At 34.9% G+C, this 21646-nt stretch overlaps 1 protein-coding gene across 3 annotated transcripts in view; it reads right to left on the bottom strand.

Annotated features, from left to right (window-relative positions):
* LOC145683706 (uncharacterized) overlaps positions 1–21646 on the bottom strand; it is a 169118-nt gene that overhangs the window by 11558 nt on the left and 135914 nt on the right. Inside the window, exons 40-43 of one of the 3 annotated variants that reach the window (XM_081755143.1) lie at positions 19336–19530; positions 3339–3398; positions 1243–1296; positions 541–570 (exon numbers count right to left, since the gene is read on the bottom strand). In XM_081755143.1, the coding sequence (XP_081611269.1) occupies positions 541–570; positions 1243–1296; positions 3339–3398; positions 19336–19530 (339 nt within the window). The remainder of the gene's footprint in view (positions 1–540; positions 571–1242; positions 1297–3338; positions 3399–19335; positions 19531–21646) is intronic. The other 2 variants (XM_081755144.1, XM_081755145.1) reach the window with 2 other exon arrangements.

Raw genomic sequence — 21646 nt, 5'->3', positions numbered from 1 at the left:
TCGCCTACGAATACTAGAGCTAAATGATCATAGTACTTCCGTGCTTACGAGAGCCTCATTGTAGACAAACTTGTTTGACTGTCTCTTGGTTTTTTAAATACTTCTACTGTTTTATTAAGACTCTATCTTCAGTTGTCAGCGGGTACCAAATAGGAAACGAATATCCAAGAGTTTTTAGGAAGAGTTCGGAGTGTTGTTAGGCAGTACCTCAATTTTAGTGGGATTTATACCGAGCATTAGAAAGGTAAACATTCTCCACGTTGTGCCTTTGTCACAGACAGGGCAAGCTAACAGGACTTAAACATTCCTTTGAGGCAGTGAGTCATAAGATTATGTGAAATGTATGTCAAAGCGTTGTTAGAAGCTTGCAGAATATGCTTGGTAAACATAATCTCGTGTAAGATATTTTAGTGAGGTGCGATCAAATATAACATTAGAGCTCTTTCTTCCTTGTGTAATGAGTGACATTACATATTTTATTTTGCACCTAACTATTTCATGTACTTAGAGTCTGGATGTTTTAGAAATATAACTACTTACTTTCTCTAAATCCTTCAGCCTTTTCCAGTTCTGAAAATAAAACAAGCAAATTTATTTAAACAGCAAACGTATGCAGAAAAAAACCATAAATAATTATATAGTTTGATTTACATTGTAACGTAGTCTATATTACAATGAGAGCAATTTCTTGAAACTACCGAATTTCATTCCTCTATACAATTTCTGATTGAAATTAAATTTTCTGCTGGTTTATGACATATGACCAAGGAAAGACGGAAAATTTATAGGACTATGTTTACTGCTATAAATTACAGGTATATGACAGGTATTATAAGCAATGTCTCAATAGAAACAGTAAATACGTACCAATGTACCTTTTAATTGGAATCAATTTTTGAGACGAGATTCAAGAATAAATTTAAAATTTAAAATGATGTGTTACTGGTTACCTATAAACATAAAATAATTAAATTGCATTACTGTTAATGATAGGAAACAAAGCACATAACATTTTACTTATAGGGATATTGAAAGTGACAACTTCCTTCAAATACGCAATTTTGAATATGATGTTCCAAGTTAGCTGCTGTCAAATTAAACAATCGTGTTACTTTTGGACAGATTTCCCTTCATATCGCCGCATCTAAAGAAGTCAAGTGTACTTCGGTGGCTTAATTACCAGGACATTATTTACAATCATATAATCTCTCTTAACAGTACTTAGGTACATCGCAACAATACCTGATAGTGTTCTCACCAGTTTCTGTCTCTTGTTGACCTTGAGGAGGTGGTCATCTATAGGAAAAAACTCAAATCATTATATTGCATTAAATATGTGACGTAAACTGATATCTACTGCCAGTTTTCTTTACACGCGGTATATATTGCAGAAAATGAATTTAAAGCAGTAAATAAAATCCCATAGGTTTCTCATCGTTTCTTGATCATTAACCACAAACATTATGAAAGCAACTGACTTCAGTTAGAAATTCTTTAAACAAATTAGGATGTTAAGAAATCATAGTGTGTTTATAAAAATAATGTAACTGTTATTGTTTAAAATAAACAAGAAATTTCTTTCATGATTAAATTCTTATATCTAATTTGTTCTGAAGATTAGATTTCTTTGATGGTAAAAATAATGTCATTATATATGTTTATGTTTGAAAGCAATATAAGTTAATAATTACATATATTTAGTTATTTATTTGCTATTCTATTCGAATACTGTCGATGAAAATTGAAAATAAAGTAAAAAAAAAACATTAGATACTGTAGAGGCCCACAACCAGCTACAGAGGTTTGGGGGGCCATGATTATGTTAGAGGGGTCCAAGTCATTAAAAATTCTCTTACATATAGCTAAATTGTGTTCTTCGTCTTAATAATAGCATTTTGTGTCGAGGTCGAGGGGGGCCACGAAAGGTTTAGGGGGCAGGCCTCCTATTCACCCTCTAGTTGCGGGCCGGATACTGTATGCAGACAAACATTTCTTATTAAGTGAATGTTTCGTAAGAGAAAATTTCGCGGTTCGAGTTTCACTTCCATCGAAATCCTGTTCTTGCAATCTCTGGACAGTAATGTGAAGTTTTAACGGGACAAACCTTCAAAGAACGAGACATATCGAACTGAGTTGAAGAAAATCGTGGGCATATAATCTGAAACTTCGATCAAGGATTCCAAGACAAATCAGGGAAACGAAACTTTGTGATCCTAAAATCTGATGTACGAGAACGATGTAAGGCAGAATTTACAATGAAGACACTCGCCTTATGATACAGCAATGCAACAGCATTATGATGATTAAAAAGGTACATTAGAGTTGTAAATAACTCATACATTTGAATTTCTAAACGATTAAAATATTATCCAAAAGCGACACGAAAGTCAATTAATAGATTACATTGCACTGAAGAAAATATCATTCTTTAACTTAAATATTTATGCATAGTTTTGAGAAAATGTAATCAAATTTTTGTAGGGCTATTGTTTTTGATTGCTCAGACGCGCCTTTTTGATTTCGGAACCTGAAAATTTAAACATAACGGGCTATCATCATTGCAATCTTCTCTTCCTTCTTTATTTCATCATTTATTTATTCATTTTCTTTCTCTTGTTTTTTTGGCGCGGTAGGTGTAGGGCTAATATTTTTTATCACTTCAATAAATAAAAAAAATATAAAAATATTACGAAAGAAAACAGAACGCTAACCATGAAGTTAGCGGTGCCTTATACTCCCGACTTCCCGCTGGAACTTTCCGTGAGTACTGCTGTCAGGGCTTACCTTCTGCTTATTTTGAAATCATTTTTAAATCAGAGTATATCCGAAAATTCTGTTGAGAACATGTTTACGAAATATATTTTGTATAGAGTTGCTTGTACACCCATTATACATTGATGAAATGTTCATTCTTGGATTTCATGTGTGTGATTTTCCTTTATGCTAATATGGACATAACTCCGAGGTTTCCAGAATTCGAAATAGCGCATGTTAAAATTGGGCTTTTCCATGATTTTGGAAAGCTCTAGCTCTGAAATTATGCACTTTTCCGTTACAGACCAATATGAATTTTTATCTTGAAGTGAGGAATTACCTTTTACTCTTTGTCGTTAAATTTAACTCTCGATATATATTGTTTTGGCAAAATACACTGATAATTATCAAAGTGTATTTATTATTATTTGTTCTTTCCTAACGATCACACAAGCACTCTTATTTACTATCTGTAAAACTATCAAATATTGAATTTTAATTTATATATAACTAAACTAATATTATGGTAGAATTAGAGAAAATGAATTATATGAAACGTATTGAAATCTTAAATGAAAACTCACCATGTCTAATTTTGGACAAATCAGAGTAACGTTTGCTTCTGAACCTGTGTGGCATTTGATCTATGGCAAAAATGTATTCGTTACAGTATGCATGACAAATATTATTTGAAGAATGTCTTATACTAAGTATAGTCAAATTTCTAATGGTCTATTTCTACGGAAAAGTGTTAAAACTAAGACTATGTTTGCAGTAACGTATAATACAGTAACATGCATACAAGAACTGAGTTACAATTCTTTTAATAATCAGCAAGTTTATTCGGAATATTGTCAACTGATATTTCTCCACTTTAATACTCTAACTTCCTATATGTTTTAAAATAATTTCCGTCTTCCTCTCGAAAACAGGCATTATTTTAAAAACATATAATAGAATAATGTTTAATTTAAAGTTTTATTTCGGAATGATCCTCTATTGTTAATGAATTTGCAATAATAGTAGCGTGTCGCTAATAGCGAGTAAACATTGTCTTGTGTTTTGGAAATAATTAGAAAATGAAAATGAGTTAATTAGAAAATGAAAAACTTCTCTGCATTAAACGTTATTTGATTGAAGGTATACAAAAAAAATATTGGTCTGAATAAATGTCGTCCCCTTCCTATTGCTTTGAAGCGTCGTTTAACACAAAGCCAATTTTTGGTGAACTTTCTTTTGTGAATACGGATATAATTTCATTATGCTAGCAAAAATATAGCTACCTAACTTCCATACTGAATATATTGTTTTCTTTGCCTTTGTTCGTCGCTGCTCGCGGCACCAATTTAGTAGACAACAGCTAATGCATGTTCCCAGTGACGTCAGAATTATTGATGTGATCAACATTGTACAACTTTGTAGCAATTTTCGCTCTCATTGATAGTCCAGTCAGTGCGGGTCGAAATCCGGACAAAATTAGTAACTTTTTCAAGTTTGGGGGATAAGTTCCTTTCATCCAAAGAAGTCCCCTTTCTAGGAGTTGTGCGTCATTCAAAATGGCCACCATATTCAGTATGGCTACCGACAGTTGTATTCTAAATTATTTTGATACCTTTAACATGTTGTTTTACATCAATCTCAACAATTCTTGGGTTTTGTACATAAATGCCTCGCTCATGGATTAGTGTAGTTTGGCAGCAGCAGAGCAAGCAATAGTGTTTCTAACTCAGATTATTTGTAAAAAAGAACATATACTTAAAAACAACTCAAATGGTTTTGTTTTCTGATTGTATGATAATACAACAACAACTACAAAGAACATATCTTTAAAATGTACATTTTAAATGCTTTCCAATGATGTTTTACATGTTGTTCTATTATTCAAAGGCTCATAGTAGCCGCACAAATAAGGTCTGCAAAAATCATAAAATTCCTGATGGGCTTCAATTAGATTAAACACACAGAAATACAACACTACGAATCATCTGTCTAATAATATAGAAATCGGGGGATGCTTTCATGCAATTTTCTTTTCATAATGCAGAATTCAACGTTACAACCATTCATGGACACAAAACGTTTCACAGTTTGGGAGGAATAGAATGCATCACACCTAGTAGTGCGCTGTTCCTACCAAGAAAGATACCTCGTCTGAAGGGTAGACTAACAGCTGAGGAATTGGGAAACTTTGGTAATGATCCAATAAAACCATATAGACCATGCCAGCATAAGGCTACAGTTATTGCACCAGATCTGAATGTGAATTCTGTTCCTGCGTCTGCTAGTACTGGAATGATTTTGGATTTCTTACGGTCAGTACAGTATATGAGTGGAGATTATTATCAAGTTGGTTGGAGTAGATGCATGGAAACTGTCTTAAGTCTTACAATAAGAGTGTTGCCGTTAATAAACCTGAATCCATCTAACCCAACATGGTCTATATACAATGTCCTTCAGTTTGCTTCTGGACTGTGTGGAAACTCTCCTTCTTTCGTGACATTTGATCAGCCCTTGTACCTTAAAACATCAGAAATAGTCGAGACTGTGAAACAAAATGATGATTTGTCAAATGTAGTTCTAAGACTTTGCGGATTTCACCTTCTCATGTCATTCATGAGTACTATTGAATATTATATCTGGTAGCGGCCTGGAAAAACTGTGGCAAACTATGTATGTCCATTGTTCTATTCCAAACATGATCATCGGACATAGCCACTCAATAGGTCTTCTTGCACACTTCTTTATTCAGTTGATTATTTTGATTTCTACAGGGAAACAGTCCCACTTAACCGAAGAAATAATAATAGAACTTCGAAAGCTTGTCTCCGGCCTGTTCTCTCACGGAAAAACAATCGAATCGAACAGTCTTCAACTCTAAACTAGGCAATGGTTGTAGTACATAATATAATCAAGGAAGTAAGTAAGAAAAAGTAGAACCAATAAATTATGGTTATTCTACATCAAACAAGTGAATATAATGATACTTTATGTGCGTGCTAAAACGATAGGAGATTGGGAACTTCATTGTCAATGAATTCAGAAAATGCTGCCTTGTTTCCATGCAAGTGGTCATCTGAATTATGCCAGTCCTTCACAGCCATATTTACAGCAAATGATGAACCTTCCAAATATGATTTCCCAAGATGCGTGCGCGAAGTTCACCACAACCCGCAAATTTTGCCATTCATCGAGCAATGAAGTTGTGATCAGGTGTTTGAAGTGATATGGTTATAGAGAAGGCGTTGATGAGGACAATGAAAACAACCGGTCGTCTAATTCATGGTAGAGGTGTAACAAATAGTTTTCCAGCAGCATGGATCCTTTATATGCCATTGCTGCAGAAAATGTTAATGTCATCGAGGAATATAGTGGGACTCTAGGAGCAGGATCAAAGTAACACATTGAGAGGTCATGATATAAAAGTAATTGAAAGAGTTGTTGAATGGTTTCAACAACATTCCCCTTTCACCAATATCGGTAATAAGTTAGCATCCATATCAACAGCAACAGTATGGGATCATGAGATTCTGCCAGTGAGTATGCACTTGAAGCAATGTCTGCAATGGTAAGCAAGAATATATTTACTGTGAAACGCGAAAACAAAAAGTGAAACTTCTCTCTTTTGTGAATCGAACCATGGCTTTAGATGGCGAGAAGATTCCATTAAATTCCATGCAGCGTTGTTATGAAGATGTTGCGAAGAACCTTGAGTATAAACTCGCACTTTACTCACCACGATTGTTTGAAAATGGCTTAATGAGAAAGTGTAACAAGCCTAGTGTTGTAACTCTGTTGGAAGAAAATCTCTCTTCCACTGAACAAGAAATCAAAAGTATGGTATTACTGTGATTGATGGAGGATACTTACTGTATAAGGTTGTGTGGACTCGAAATGGTGCATACCGCGACCTCTATTATGTATACTCATCATACATTCGTAAGCATCTAGGTACCAGACTTATAGTAGTTTTTGTTGGATTTACAGCAGCCCTGAGTACAAAGGAGGAAGGGCACAGGAAAAGACGTGTCTTTTCCTGTTTCTCTTCATCATTCATCATCGTTCATCTTCAGTTTCAAGGAAGTATGTTTCTACTGTGACACAATCATTGTTCCTAAGAAATAAGTCGATCAAGTCTCGCTTCATTGAAGCACTAAGTAAACATCTAAGATCTTCGGGAATTGAAGTACTTATAGCTGAGTCTGATGCTAACCGTATGATTGTCATAACAGCAATCAATATGGCAACGTCATACAACTATGTTGTCCTTGTAGCTGAAGACACTGACATTCTGCTCATGCTGGTTGTTCTTGGTCTCCATCACTTCATCATATTCTTTCCCAAAGAAGGAAAACTCCATCAACCATTGAAAGCGTTTAACATACAGAACTTACAGGATTATATCCGCAATATGTACAGAGTGTATTGTTTATGCACGCAATTTCAGGATGTGACACTACATCTTCTATATTCCAAAAAGGAAAGAAAACTTGTTACACGTTATTAGAGAAAGACCATGAATTACAAAAGATGGTCAGTATATTTAATGACCCTGATGCAGATCCTGACAAGCTTGTTAAAACAGGAGAGCAACTTTCTTTTACGGCCGTATAGGGCACGTTATGGTGACTGCCCTTCTGTTGATACTACACATACAGAAGGATTTTGAGATACAAGTCATACTACTGGTTTTGACCTTACAGCTTTACCACCGACAGCAGTTCAAGTAAGCAGCATATGTTACGGGTCTATCACCAAATCAAAACCTGCAGGGAAATGATCTCCCAGCAACTTAGTGGGGACGACAAGAATGAAATAGTGAGCCTTATCCCATTCCTACTTTAGATCCTCTATCACCACACAGTCTTACAAAGTTTGATATTCTGCTCTTGTAAAATTTTTCATGTGCACCATCGAGTTGTCGACGTACTGGACTCCTCTTTAGTGACATGTGTGTCCTCTGCAGAGGAGAATAATGCGGAAACTGTAAGCCACAGATTGAGACTGGCAGTGACAATGATGGAGTGGAATGCCAATATAAGTTTAGCATGTGATATCACATTTTGGTTATCTTGTTTCTTTTCTAATAGCACATTCACATCCTATCTTCAAATTGAAAAACAAGAGATGACTTGTATTATGTTAAGAAAAATTTCTGAACTATTAATATGTAGGTGCCTGTATTTTCTCAAGAATATGTAACACTTCAGTGTGTAGCGTTCCCATCCGCCGTCGAAGTCAGGAAATCCGCCGAGTGTCCAACACACGTGGATTATCAAAAGGTCGCACGATATGTTGACCAATCAGCAGCTTCCCCAACCAACTACAGAGGGAACTTACACGAGCCGATGTCTTTCATTGGTATTCAAAGCAAAAGCAGGCATTAAGTGATAATTCAGCATTCAACATTACACCAAAAATACCACAAATATAAAGTACTTATATCTAATAAATTTCTAATTAATAACCAAAGACTCAGATCAACTTAACAAAGGTTTATTAACAATAACAAATTACAGAGTGATATCTGATTGCTCAGATAACTAAAAAACAACAATAAATTTATCGTCGAAGTTCTGTATCATAGATCCTATTCATCAGTTTCAATTTAACTGTGTTCAGTGTTAATTCAAGCCAAAGGCAAGTCAAAAATTTAACTATACAATATTATAAATATATCCAAATATCAATGTATTTACTAAATTTAATTTCAATTAAGGAGAGAGATCGAGAATCAATTTTCCTCAGCAGTTTCAATATAAATCATTAAATTATTGTATACTTCGTAAAAGTCCAAGCTCTGGGAGGGATGAATACTAATGCAATCTCAACAATAATACTTCATATATATATTTAATTTTTAAAGCAAGGGATGTCATTAGTAAAATTCAACATCAAAATCCGAAATATCTTTTCTCGTTCAAAAATCTTCCCAATTAAATCTCTGGCTAATCAATAAATTAATCAATCTTAATCATACTATAAGAAGTAATTCAGTAATTGAAATATAACGGAGCAATATTAATAATACTACCTCAAGTACGAAAGTAATATCAGCTTACAGCCAAAAAATGATAAATGCTGAATTATCCAATTTTTCGGAAAATGAAAACGTATGGACGACGAATTGGACCACGTTAAACCACAGCAACCACAATGAATGCAAATTAACAACCCACACAACATAGAACACACACAACGGACCAATCAAAGAATATAATAAATGGTTTAACACTCACCTTCACAGTTCCTTTGGATTCATATTTACCTCCATATGCAATTAAACCTCGGTCTGCATTTCGTCTCTCAAGTGATTTGAGGAATAGAGAATAATTTAATTGCTGATGCATATACAAGACAGTTAATAATCAGATTCAGACTATTCTTAGTCAATTTCTGCGAAAACACAGGGTTTCAATCGACATTCAAATTGTCGCACTTCGCAACCCGCCCTTGTAATAATTATAACGGAGCGGCAAAATACTTAATATTCCAAAGAATATCTTATAACGCCCAACGAAGATGTTTCCCCAACTAATATTCCTCTTACTAATTGATCGGCCAAGATTCAGGCTAGCGTCTTTCCACATTCGCATTCCACTACTTCTAGAACGTTACTGTATGTCCAAGAAATATCAAGTAACAGCAATGATACTTTCCAGGGATGATAGCAATTAACCTTATTAAGGCAAAATAAGGGTTCAATTGCTGACCGTACTTCTCCTCCCACATCCCCTTGTCACCAACCAAAAATGACTCCACAGTTTCTCATAGAGAAACGGCATAAAGCGAGTTGGTTTCAATAAATATTTCTTCAGAACGTTTAGTGAAACTAAAACAGAATCTTTCAGACTATTCACATGCAAATCTCCTACGTTCTCATTCCATAAAAATTGAGAACAAGGAAAAGATTTCAATGGGCAATTACCTCGGACAAGGCAACTCGCCGTTTTGACAAGACTTAGTCAAATATACTTCTTTTACTTTATTCTCTTTACACTCACCCTGAACACGGCAAAATCGAGGAACAAAAATGACGAGTGGAACAAAAATAAACTTCACTCGACTTGGAAAAAAATTGGGCATAAGCAGCTTAAACTACGTTCACAAATTATCCTCTTCATTCACTTCTTTTGCTGCACTTCTTTTTTGAAAACTTAGTAAATTCAATATGCGGCAACAATTCACTATTCTCATTCCTTTTTAATTACACACACAATGGAGAAATCCAACAAGAAATTTTGGTAGAATCAAACGATGCAAAATGAGTCTAGTTAATAGAAGTCCTCTTCTACCATAAGAAACATTAGTCGAACAGACGTACTCTCCCCTCTGAACAACGAAAACCAAAGGCACCTGCATGCCCCGAAAACCAATTCCAAGACACCTACACGTCTTCAACACAACATAGCTAGTACGCCGTCCCTACGGACGATCGTACCGACCATGGTTCCTGGCGCCACAATCGCGTCACGGGATACACGCGCTGCGACCACGACCTTGAGGCAGTAAGCAAGATTACCTCCCCTCTCTCTCTCTCCTTAAATACACTCAACTGATACAACTCGCAACTTACAAATTCTTTCATTATTTTTCCTCTCTTACCTTTCAGTCTTTCTTTCTTTTTTTTTTAAAGAAACAAAATGAAAATACACATTAATTTTAACATTCTCTTTCAAGAGAAATGCAAGGTTGACATTGATAAGATGTTTTACAATCCTTATCTTCTTATCTTCTCCTCTCGTCATAGCTCTTCGTAACGGGATCGTTACAAGTGATAAAAGTGTTACGTTATAATTACGTTTCATTTATGTTCTTATAATATAGAAAAAGAGCAAATTTTTGTGTCCGGGATATGTATGATCCTCAGGTGTGAAATGTTGTTGTATAGTATTATGTACACACATTTTTAACAATATAGTATAGAAGAGTTACTGTACATTAAAAATATGTTATATTTCACTTGGAAAATAATATTCAATTAAACGGTTTAAGACTCTATTACTAACCTTAAGATTAGAAGAGAAAATGTACTTGAGATAGAGTTGACGGTGGCCGTATTGAATGATACAATGCCTGAGACACGGATCTTTTGGCATACAAATTACAAAGGTACCTATCTATCCCACGCGCATCAAAAAGTTACAATAAAGACATGTCATCAGAATGCAAAATACAACAACACTGATGGCAGAAGTCGAGCCATTAATCTTTTGACGCCTATCGAGAATTATAAGACTTTTTAGCTCTTCCTTTGCGCGACCAATGTGAAGTTTCCGTTTATCCGAGGTCAACTAATTATAACTGGTTTGAAAGATTATGAAACGCAGATTCGATGGATATGTCATATATACCCTTTGTTGCAATATTATAAGTCAGAAAACAAAATTTCTTGACATTCATTTTTTAAAAAAATAATTTCTTTTGAATAATATCTTTACAAATAATCTGAGATGGCAACACTGTTACATATCCTATTAGTATCACGTTATATCAATGCGTGCGCGAGGCATTCATGTATGATATACCCAAGTATGGTTGAGATCGAATTGTTATAACGTGAAAAAGATAGCTAAACAAGCTTGGCGTACAAGTGGCGTCGGCCATATTGAACATGTCCGCCATTTTAAATGACTCGCAAGTCCTAAGTGCGGGGAGTTTTGGCATTTGACTCCTTAGAATCAGGGGAACTTAACCCGGGAGTTTGAAAAAGTTACTAATTTTGTCCGGGTTTTGCTAATTTTTGACCTAATCTGACTTCACTATGTCGTGTTTGGCCTATTTGGTCTGATGTAGAGTGTTTCTCACGCAATCCTGCATGACAGCCATTTGTCTGTGTGAATAATAAATGGTAGCTTCTGTAGGAATCCAACTTCGGTATTGTGTAATACTAGTGTAGTGTCCTAATTAAGTTTGAATGAAGGGAAGAATTGTATTTGGCATGTATTTCTGTCAATACGTGGTAGTAGTCCAAGTGCACAGAGTTTTGATAATATACCAGTATTTACCCTAGAAACAATAAAGTGATGCATTTTGTCCTCGAGTTCTTTTATAATTAGTTCATATAGATTAATATGTATTCAGGATTTTCTGTTTTCTTGTTGTTGTTCCTTTTGACGGAGGGTTCACTTTCGCTTTTTTTAACTGCAATATACTGCATTGTTTTTTGTTGTAAAAAAATAATTCATGTTGTCCGGATCGAGTTGACTCCTCCTTGGTCGTAGGTGCTATCCGTCTTTGTTTTCCTCAAAATTCCTTTCATTTGTATTTTTATATCTGAAACTTGTATTACTGTTTAAAAATGTTACTTTTCTCCTGTGTAAAAACATTTAGGCTTGTCAAGTATTAGTTATAAATCTGGTTTTCTCCATAGTATTATAAGAAATTTGGTATAATATATAAACAGCTTTACACACTGTATTTAACCGTTTTCTTACAAATAAAAGGCACAAATCCTTCAAAAGTTTCTTTTCGATATTTATTCAACACTTCAACTCCAATTGAACAAACATACTCTGAAAACTATTTAAAACAAAGCGGGCAAATTTGACCCTTTCCGTGGTACTTCACGTAATAGATTCAAGCAATGACTTTCTAGGGTTAATGTAGCTATTACCATTATAGCTACAGCTACAGCTTTATGACAACAGCAAATAAATGTTTATGAGGTTACAAACAATTTGCTACACATCTTATAAGCGGTGTGAGTCTTTAAACTTAAAAAGACTCTCCTACAATATTTTGTTTTTCTTATACTATAATAGTTTTTCCCTGCACCCTTTGTTTGATTTCTACCACTTTAATTCTGAATAAAAAATAGAAGAATAGACGAAGCCTACCCTTAGGATACTGAATCGATCGTAAGAAACTACTTTTCTATATCTATTACAGTTCTTTCTACGGCTTTAAACGTTTAAAGTGGAAATGGTTGATTTCAACCAATTTTGTTTCGAAAAAAGTGTTAATGATGAGGGAGGCCATTCCTGGATTACCGAATCGATTGCGGAAAATCACTTCTCCATATCTATTAACGTTTTGTCTCATTCTTTGACTATAAAAGTCGATGCTGGAAATGATTCACTTCTACTATTTTCGATCTGAACGGAAGGCTAACGGAGAAAGTTGAGCCTGGTCTTGGGATAGAGAATCGACTGGAAAATAAGTTTTTTTAAAAAAAAACGCTTTTCTATATTTGTTACTGTTTCTGTTCTGTGGCTACAAAATTTCAAACCCGAATAGTTTATTTTTGTATCTTTCTGTCTAAATAGCGGGTTAACGGGAAAAAATAAATATTACTTTTAGAATACTTAATGGATTGCAAAATAGCCGCTTCTACATGTCTTCTTCCATTTGTGAACCAATTTCTGTTCCGGTAGAGTGTTGTGGGTACTCATGGTTTGTTCTCTTGAGATTGGAAATGCTTTACAGAAGAAACAGCTTTTCTCTATCTGTTACCGTTTTCGTTCAACGTGCAAAATGTTGAAACTGGAAAAGGCTCATTTAACCACTTTTAATTTTAAAAGTATTTTTTTTTTAACGGAACGGGTAAAACCCTTTCTTGAATTGCAAATTAACGAAAATAATGTAACTGTTTCTTGGTAAATCTTACAGATTTTGCTCTCATATCTGTCGATTTCGAGTAAAATGATAATATTAAAAGTTTAATTTATTAAATATTAAAAGTTTAACTTCAATTGAAGTGTTCGATGCTAAAATATGAGAAGGTAATTCCAGTAAATGTTTTTTTTTTAAATCAAGTTATTTCTGTAGTTCCTACCCATAATGGTTATTTGAACCCCTTAGATGCGAAATGGCCTAACTCCAAAATTGAAATCTTACAGAAGCGACATTTGAAATTCAACATCTCATGAACAATTCAAATTTCTGTTAAGCTAGCAACCAAAATAATAACTATGTAGTTCATGGCTTTATAATTTACTGCTTACAACAAACGTTTTAAAAAATAAACCGTGTATAGAAGTGAATTAAAAGCATTATTCCATTTTCGGAGACCTGGCACCAAAAAGGCCCATTTATACTGTACTGTGTACTTTATCTTCATTTTCAAAACAATGAATTTTGGAGTAACTTTAATAAAGTTGGATAAGAAAAGTTAAAAGGCATTTAAATTTATTATTATTTCTTGAAAGAGAGTTTATTCGAATATTTATTGAAAATTAGTAATGTTCTTCATTAAGGCTCCAATTACATACAAGATTATTATTTCTCAATAACTAGCAGGGACCGCGGTGGCTCAGTGGTAGAGCGTTCACCTCTGGTGCGTGGGTTTTCTCTACTTTCTCCCGTTTCCTCCCACTTTCTTCATTCCACCATTTCATTCATTACTCATCATCACCGTCTCCTTTAGCCTAACCGGCATAATCGTGGGACGTAATACTTAAAGATTTCATTTCATTTTTTTCAATAACTAGCACTAATATTGACGTGCGAGTGCGACTGTGGAGATATTTAAAAGTGATTCTTTTTAGCTTGCATTACTCTTTTTTCTGCCGACCGTCACTTTGATGTGTGACATGCAGATTCGATGTCGTCAAAGGTACCTTTAGGTTTGCATTTTGTTTCCAGAATTGAGTCCAGAAATTGAAATATTAGTTGGCTAAGATGAAAGAAGAATTGTTGCAAAATTTAGAATACGTAAAATTTAATAAGTATATATGTAATTATATTTTATCATTCTTCAAGGATGTCATCCCAGTAACAATTGTTGAAATTTACTCCCTCGTTTGAACCAGGCAGGTATGGATACAAACATCGAAAGCTTGCTCTATTCGTTGGATCTAATGAAATACCTGCAGTAATTGTATCATGTCTTAAGAAAACAACACTACAAATGCAGATATCAAAATTGTCATTGTCTGCAGAGATAGACTTTGACAATCGTTCCAGCAACAGTTGAACTCAATGGCGAATGAACTTTGGAGTCTGTGTTGCGAAGATTTCCTCAACCGCACATTATATCATCCAATCATATGGAAAAGTCATAAATATCAGGAAGTGATCGAGATGAAGGAATAGGTGGATATTGGAGAGCCAGACGTCAGGACACAAGTACAGGTAAGGAAACATCGGGCAGTGTGCAACATGAAAACATCAAACATGTTGCCCATTGCTGGATAATTGTGGACAAGTCTAGAATGCATTTCATGATCGTGAGTACAACGATCTGGAAAGATGGTTTTGCTTTGATGTAGAAAATCATGGATCATAGCCATCATAATTCATTTTATTACTATCTCTGCGAGATAAATCTTAATATTGCCCCCCCCCCCCATCTGCGCCTAGGTCTTACTAATTGTCATTTTCTGTTTGGTTTTCTAGTCAAAACTTTGAAAGCGTTTCTACTTTCTTCCATCCTAGCTACATGACCTGCCTACCTAAGCCTCCTAGACTTCATGACCCTAACAATGTTTGGTAAACCATATAAATTATGTAGTTCGTCGTTATGAAGTTACCTCCATTCCCCATTCCTGTTCCTCTTGGGTCCGAATATATTTGTCTCAGAATCTTATTCTGAAATACTTTCAGTCTATGTTCTTTCAGAGTAAGCGATCATGTTCCGCAAGCATAGAGAACAACATGCATGATTATCGTTTTATATATGTTAAGCTTCAAATTCCTCGACAGAATTCGCGTCGACAAGAGATTTTGAACTGAATAATAACATGAATTCTCTGCTTTTATGATTTTCGACTGTTAATACTGATCCTAGATATTTGAAAATATCCACTTTATCAAAAGTATTATTTATTATTTTAACGCATATGTAGTTTGCTGTATTACGGTCCCAAAGCACTTCCATGTATTTAGTTTTCTCTGCATTTACTACTAAACCTATGTCCCTGCAAGCATTTAATAAGATATCTGCATTTCTTTCTATTGTTCTTCTGTCATCGCCTATTAAATTTACATCATCAGCATATGTCATAACCTGGTGGATACCGTTCAGTTCTAGGCCCTGGCTGCTATATTTCATTTTCCTTATACCGTATTCCACGACAAAGTTGAATAATAATGACAACAACGCATCTTCTTGTTTCAGGCCATCATCGACGTGAAAGCTCGTGGAAAGAAATTCTTCCCGGACTTTGTTTGGGATTCATTTAAACATATCATAACTAATCTAATTAGCTTTCTCGGTTTTCCCAGTTCTGTAAGAACGTTGTGTAATGTTTCTGTCCTAACCGAGTCGTACCCCCTTCTAAAATCAGTAAATAGTTGATGTACCCGTGTATTGTATCCCCATTTCTTTTTGAGTATTTGGCGATTGGTAATATTTGGTTGATAGTTGATCGATTTCGCCTAAATCCGTACTGATAATATCCAATGATTTTATCTGCGTATGTGGTCAATCTTTCTAATAGAATATTTGAAAAAACTTTATAGGATGTCGACAGAAGAGAAATGCCTCGATAATTATTATAGTCTGTTTTGTCGCCTTTCTCTTGAATTGGAACATTGATTGATTCTTTCCACTCTTGTGGCAATTCTTCCTTATTCCAAATAAGGAGAATGAGTTATTGTATCTTGTTTCACATTTTTTGCCTCCAGCTAAACTTAACTGCCGGAATTTCGTATACACCCAGAGGTTTGTCTTTCTTTAATTTCTTTATAGCGGTTTTTATTTCTATTCGGTTAGGTTCTGGAATATACGGTTCTGCGTTGTGTATCTCCTTTTCTCCACGCAAATTAGTTTTTGGCTGCGTATTCAGCAAATTGTCAAAGAAATCTTTCCATCTATTTAAGATCGTATCCGTATCAGTGAGAACTGTTTCGCGAATTTTCCTTAATATAAACTGTTAAAAATACTTTCTTAAATCTGAGAAACCGTTTCTTATCTGTGCACCGAGAATATCTTTTCTTAGAAAGAAGAGTTTGAAACTCTCATTAACGAGAAATGAAGAAAAGTAGATGAGGCTGTATAAAGTAGCACGAGGAAAAAAATACTGTTGCTTTCCTTATGAATGAGAATTGCCAAATCTTATTTCTAAGATAATATTGTCTCGGTGCACAGATAAGAAACGATTTCTCAAATTTAAGAAATTATTTTTTACAGTGTATAAGCACGAGGATGATAGCCTTTCTTATATTTGTTGATCACCTTATACATGTCCCGAATGATTTTATTTTTACTATTATCTTGAAGTTCCATAATTTTAGCTTTCAAAAAATTGCGTTTCTTTGTTCTAAAATTTTAAAAAGTTTCCTGCCAATATCTACGAAATTTTGCGTAATTATTTCATCCGGATTTTGTAGCCAGCGTAAATTTGCCTGTTTTATCTTGTCTGCTAGTTTAATGCAATCCTGGTGGAACCATGGTTTGTTTCTATGTATTTCCGCGTGTCTCAATTTTTCTTTTTCTGAGATTTTAATACTATCTCTAATTTCAATCCAATCTGTCAGTAACAAATTCAACCCGCTTAATTGCTGGTAATATTCGTTTGTGAACGAAAAACCCTGTTCCTAATTGGTGTTTTTTCCCTTCCCGTATAAGAACGTAAAATTTCCGATATTAAATGATCCCTTTCCTTCACACCTAACTTCCTGAACTCTACTAGGTCCATTCTATATTTATCTAACTTACTAGTTACGGATTTTAACACGTCTGCCCTATAAAGACTCCTAACATTCCATGTTCAAAATCTCATGTCCATATTCTTCTGCTGAGGTCGTGCCAAGTTATCAGTCCTTGTCCGAGGTTTTTGTGAATGTTTCTGAACAATTGCCTTTTTTTTTACAGGATAAGGATTTTACCCATACCCAAACCCCCAAGCTTTAGGACCACTTCTAGTCGTCTGTCCGCGACTGCTTATTCAGTATATTAGCAGCTAAACTCTATATCATATTGGGATACGATATATGATTTAGTAACGTTGTGAAATAATGTATCGATCCATAATGTTTCCAAAGGAAGCATGTTTTTATTAGTAAAACCTAATGGAATCTCTGATATCTCTTGTATAATAGTGATAATTTTTTTTTTGGCAGCATTGGTCTTCAGATTTTGAATAACAAAATTCTGCCATACAGTTTTTTTATGTTTCACGTAATCAAACTATATTATGGATTTAACATCTGCAATGTATAAATGCGGTAAAACTTTTAGTCTATTCAAATCCTAAATTTCTAGATCCAAATGATTACAAACTTGAACAGAACATTTCAAAAAGTTTACATTAGTAACTTCAATTTTGTAATTGCAAATTGATTTAAATTAAAACTTAACAGTTACTATTTATTTGAAAATTCTATTTAAAATTTAAAATTATTTATGCATTTCTATTTGGTAATTTATATAACCAGTTTAATTACCAGTTAACATACTGTAGATGATTTGGTCGATGCAACAAGCTATTAAGTTGTAACTTCTCAGGAGATTTAGCCGGTACAACAAACTATGAAGGTGTAACTTTGTAAGTGCTTCAGTGGGTGTGACACACTGTGGGGGAAGTTAACAGATGCGTCAGTTTGTGCGACAAACTGACTAAGAGAGTGATTGATTTTAAGAGCGTGAGACGATGTTTTAATTGGTGCAATCAAATGAGATTGGTTTGGCTATCCCTTTTAGGATTTCCACTTTTTGAGGTAAATTTTTGACTTTCAGTGCAACTTCAACTGCCTCCTCTCTACTTGCAGGATCATGATTTATACCTTGTTTTTTTCTCAGAATAAAGCATCCTTTCCAACGATACCACTGGCTTGTGCATATTATACTCAAAACGGCATATCAGGGAAGACCGGAAGTTTATTATAGAAAAATTATTTTTTCAAAATATTTGCTCCCCTCTGGCCCGGACCTTGGTTTACGTAAGGACTGTGCCAATTTTTTTAAAGATACTCTATTATATGCAAAATACGCTTGCAAAACTTCAATCTTGTATCATGGAAACTTAGGGTGGAAGAAATTTTTGAAAGTCTATAGGTGACGCATTTCATACACACACACACACACACACACACACACACACATATATATATATATATATATATATATATATATATATTAAAATTTATTGAGTTACTACTATTCGGCGTAGAACCGAGTAATTCTTGAGAAACCCAAATTTTTCTGAAAAAATCACCCCTCAGAACAGTTGCGGCCCCGGATTTCCGAAGGAACCTCGAAAAATTGGAAAATACTTAAAGGCGCATTCAATCCGTACACAAAATTTCAATCTGTTATTTTGAAAACTAAGGGCGTGAACAGTTTTGAAATTTGCCTTAAAAATAAAAGAGAAAGTCACGCACCTCTGCCTACACTTGAAGCCAAGTTGACAATCCGGTTCCAGAACGCATCTGGGGTGTTCTTTGTTTCATGCTTGACTTGACCAATAAAAACGGCTTAAATACCTGTTATAGAACCTAAATAAGCGGTCAAAGAAAACACTACGCCATGTTAACAATAGTTATCATAAATCCTAAAAGAGCTATTCAAATCTTCGAGTTGGTATAACGAACTTTTGAGAGTTAAGTTTTCAGATGCCTCAATCGAATTGACAACAAAAATCTATAGAAGTGTCTTTTTAGTGTTTTAGTTGGTTCAAGAAAATAAGAAAGAATCCTTACCTTCTGATAATTGCCATCCCATTGCATTTCTAGCATTTCCTCCTCCTCCTCCTCCTCCGTAATCGCCTCCACCCCCTCCGTAGTCAACACCACCTCCTGCGTTATTGCCACCGTCACCTCCATGATCACCGGCCTCATTTCCTCCAGGTGAGTTTCCGCCTTCTCCTTTGGTAGCATCACCTTGACCACCATTGTCTGAAAGCAAAGTTAACAAATGTTATAATATGTTTTTTTTACTCCAATGAGTTTCAGGAAGAATAAATACCCCATGGCGTAAGCGTCGCCAATACCTTGTGGCGCACTTACTGGTAAACATCGATCGTCGATATAGCGATGCATAGAAGGATTGCAGCTAGTGTGTCACTGGATGCAGAGTTTCGTCGAGTTGAAGCAGATATTTAGTGTCGGAGTGTTGAAATTACCATCACGTAGCAGAGATGCACTTCATTTTTGTGTGCGCTCCTTCGATTTGTCGCGGATAATCGTGAAGGGACCAAGACGAACTATCGCCAATCATGTGCAAGCGATTATTATTGTATATTATGTTTTCCTGACGAATTGTTACTAAAGTGAGCTCCGAGGTTCCAGAGTAACTCCTGCCTCTATATCATGAATTGCAAGATCTTGAGATGAGCGCGTATAAATGTATGGATTTAGATGACAACTGTCGCTGATCATTTAAAAGTGAATATGGGAGAACTATGAAATAAAGTAAATTAGAGGCGCGTAATTTTGTTATAAAATTACATGGCGAAAGCATTTTATCTTACCCTAAACGGTTATCGTCGAATATGCACCGTTAAAGGAAGACTATAATTGACCAAATTAAAAAGACCTCAACGATTTATCCCTCTAGAAATGAGATTTCTTTCATTGCCTTGGTGGCGAAGGAGAAAGAACATGCGCCTAGTAACCATAAGGTTGGTGATTCGCTCCCATCCTTGGATACTTCCTTTTAGTGTCTTTTTAGAGCCACTTAATGTAAACAATTCACGTGTATAGGCGATTTAACATATTGTGGTTGAGTAATTTTGTGGTTCTTTGGCGTTTCATCGTGTCTCTGGCGCTGGAGGTATAATTTTCGAAACGGATTTGGGCCACCGCGGATCGTCGCTGAGGGGACGCCAGTGTTCGGCGAGATGTCGTTAGTTGCCCATCGGTGGTTCACCAACGTTTAAGGCATGGAGTAAATTTCAGCTTTGGTAAGAACAAATATGAAAGAATTCTATTACACATCAAACATCAATAACATTGAAATAATCAAAGATATGCAAAATATATAAAAATGTTTGTTTTTATTTGATTTATCGTATTTGTGAATGCATAAAACGCACTTCTTTCTTCTTTAAGAATAAATCCAAGAATTTAACGCGTCTTACAAGTTAACACTCAATACAGTTTTTCTGGTTTCGTGTTGTTTGATGTCATCTCAGCGTTCTTATAGCAAGCATTACAGTTATGTACAGTTTAGTAACCCATGAATGCAGTTTGGATACTGTGTTTCCATTTACCGTTCTTTTGTACGTTGCGTATCTCTGGATCCTCGTACGCTAGAGACATTTCCAGAGCCATATGTGAGCCTACTCTTAGTTTAACTTCGGGAACTTCACATATGTTCAAGCCCTTCTCGATGGTATAGTAGTTAATGCTCGCAAATATTCGCACACTTCTCGAGTTCGTTTCCTGGTGAAGCAATTTTCAAATTTAAACGTAATATGGCAGTTCAAATTCCATCTAGAACTCTAGGTTGCGGTGTTATATAGTCTCGATGCTGAATAGTAACCTTAATCTCTAACTAAAAATCTGTATATGTCTCTTGCTAAAATCCTACTTTATATTTTAAAAATCATAATATGTAGTTAAATTTTTATTTAAAAATTAAGTAATCTTGTACACAAGCCAATACGATATTATTGAATTTTACATAACAAATTGTGGTCCTTAGACTAGAGAAGATTATCAGAAACTAAGGTTGATAATAGAAGGAAAATGCATAACATCAATATCCCTAGAGGATGCAAACCCGTGAGAGACAGATCTTCTGATAATCTGAACTTAATAGTTCAAATAGCTATATAATGCGGTGAAATATGTCAGTCTGTAGCATCACAGCAAGATTATTGAATAGGTATAGTTGTTCCTGGGGTAACAAGAAGGTCTAAAGTACTTTGCCCATCGTTCTAAGAAGTCACGATATTGTTATCATCAAGAATGTATATGAGGAAAACTAACAAACGTATTCTTTATGTGGAATATTGGTACACAAAAGATTCAATGAGATTAGTGGTTAGAAGAGTGAAAGAAGATATCA

This window comes from Thermobia domestica, chromosome 4 (genome assembly GCF_964235325.1).
Source record: "Thermobia domestica chromosome 4, izTheDome1.hap1.1, whole genome shotgun sequence".
Lineage (NCBI taxonomy): Eukaryota > Metazoa > Arthropoda > Insecta > Zygentoma > Lepismatidae > Thermobia > Thermobia domestica.
Note: the sequence above shows the minus strand (reverse complement) of the source record. Positions and strands in the feature narration are given on the sequence as shown.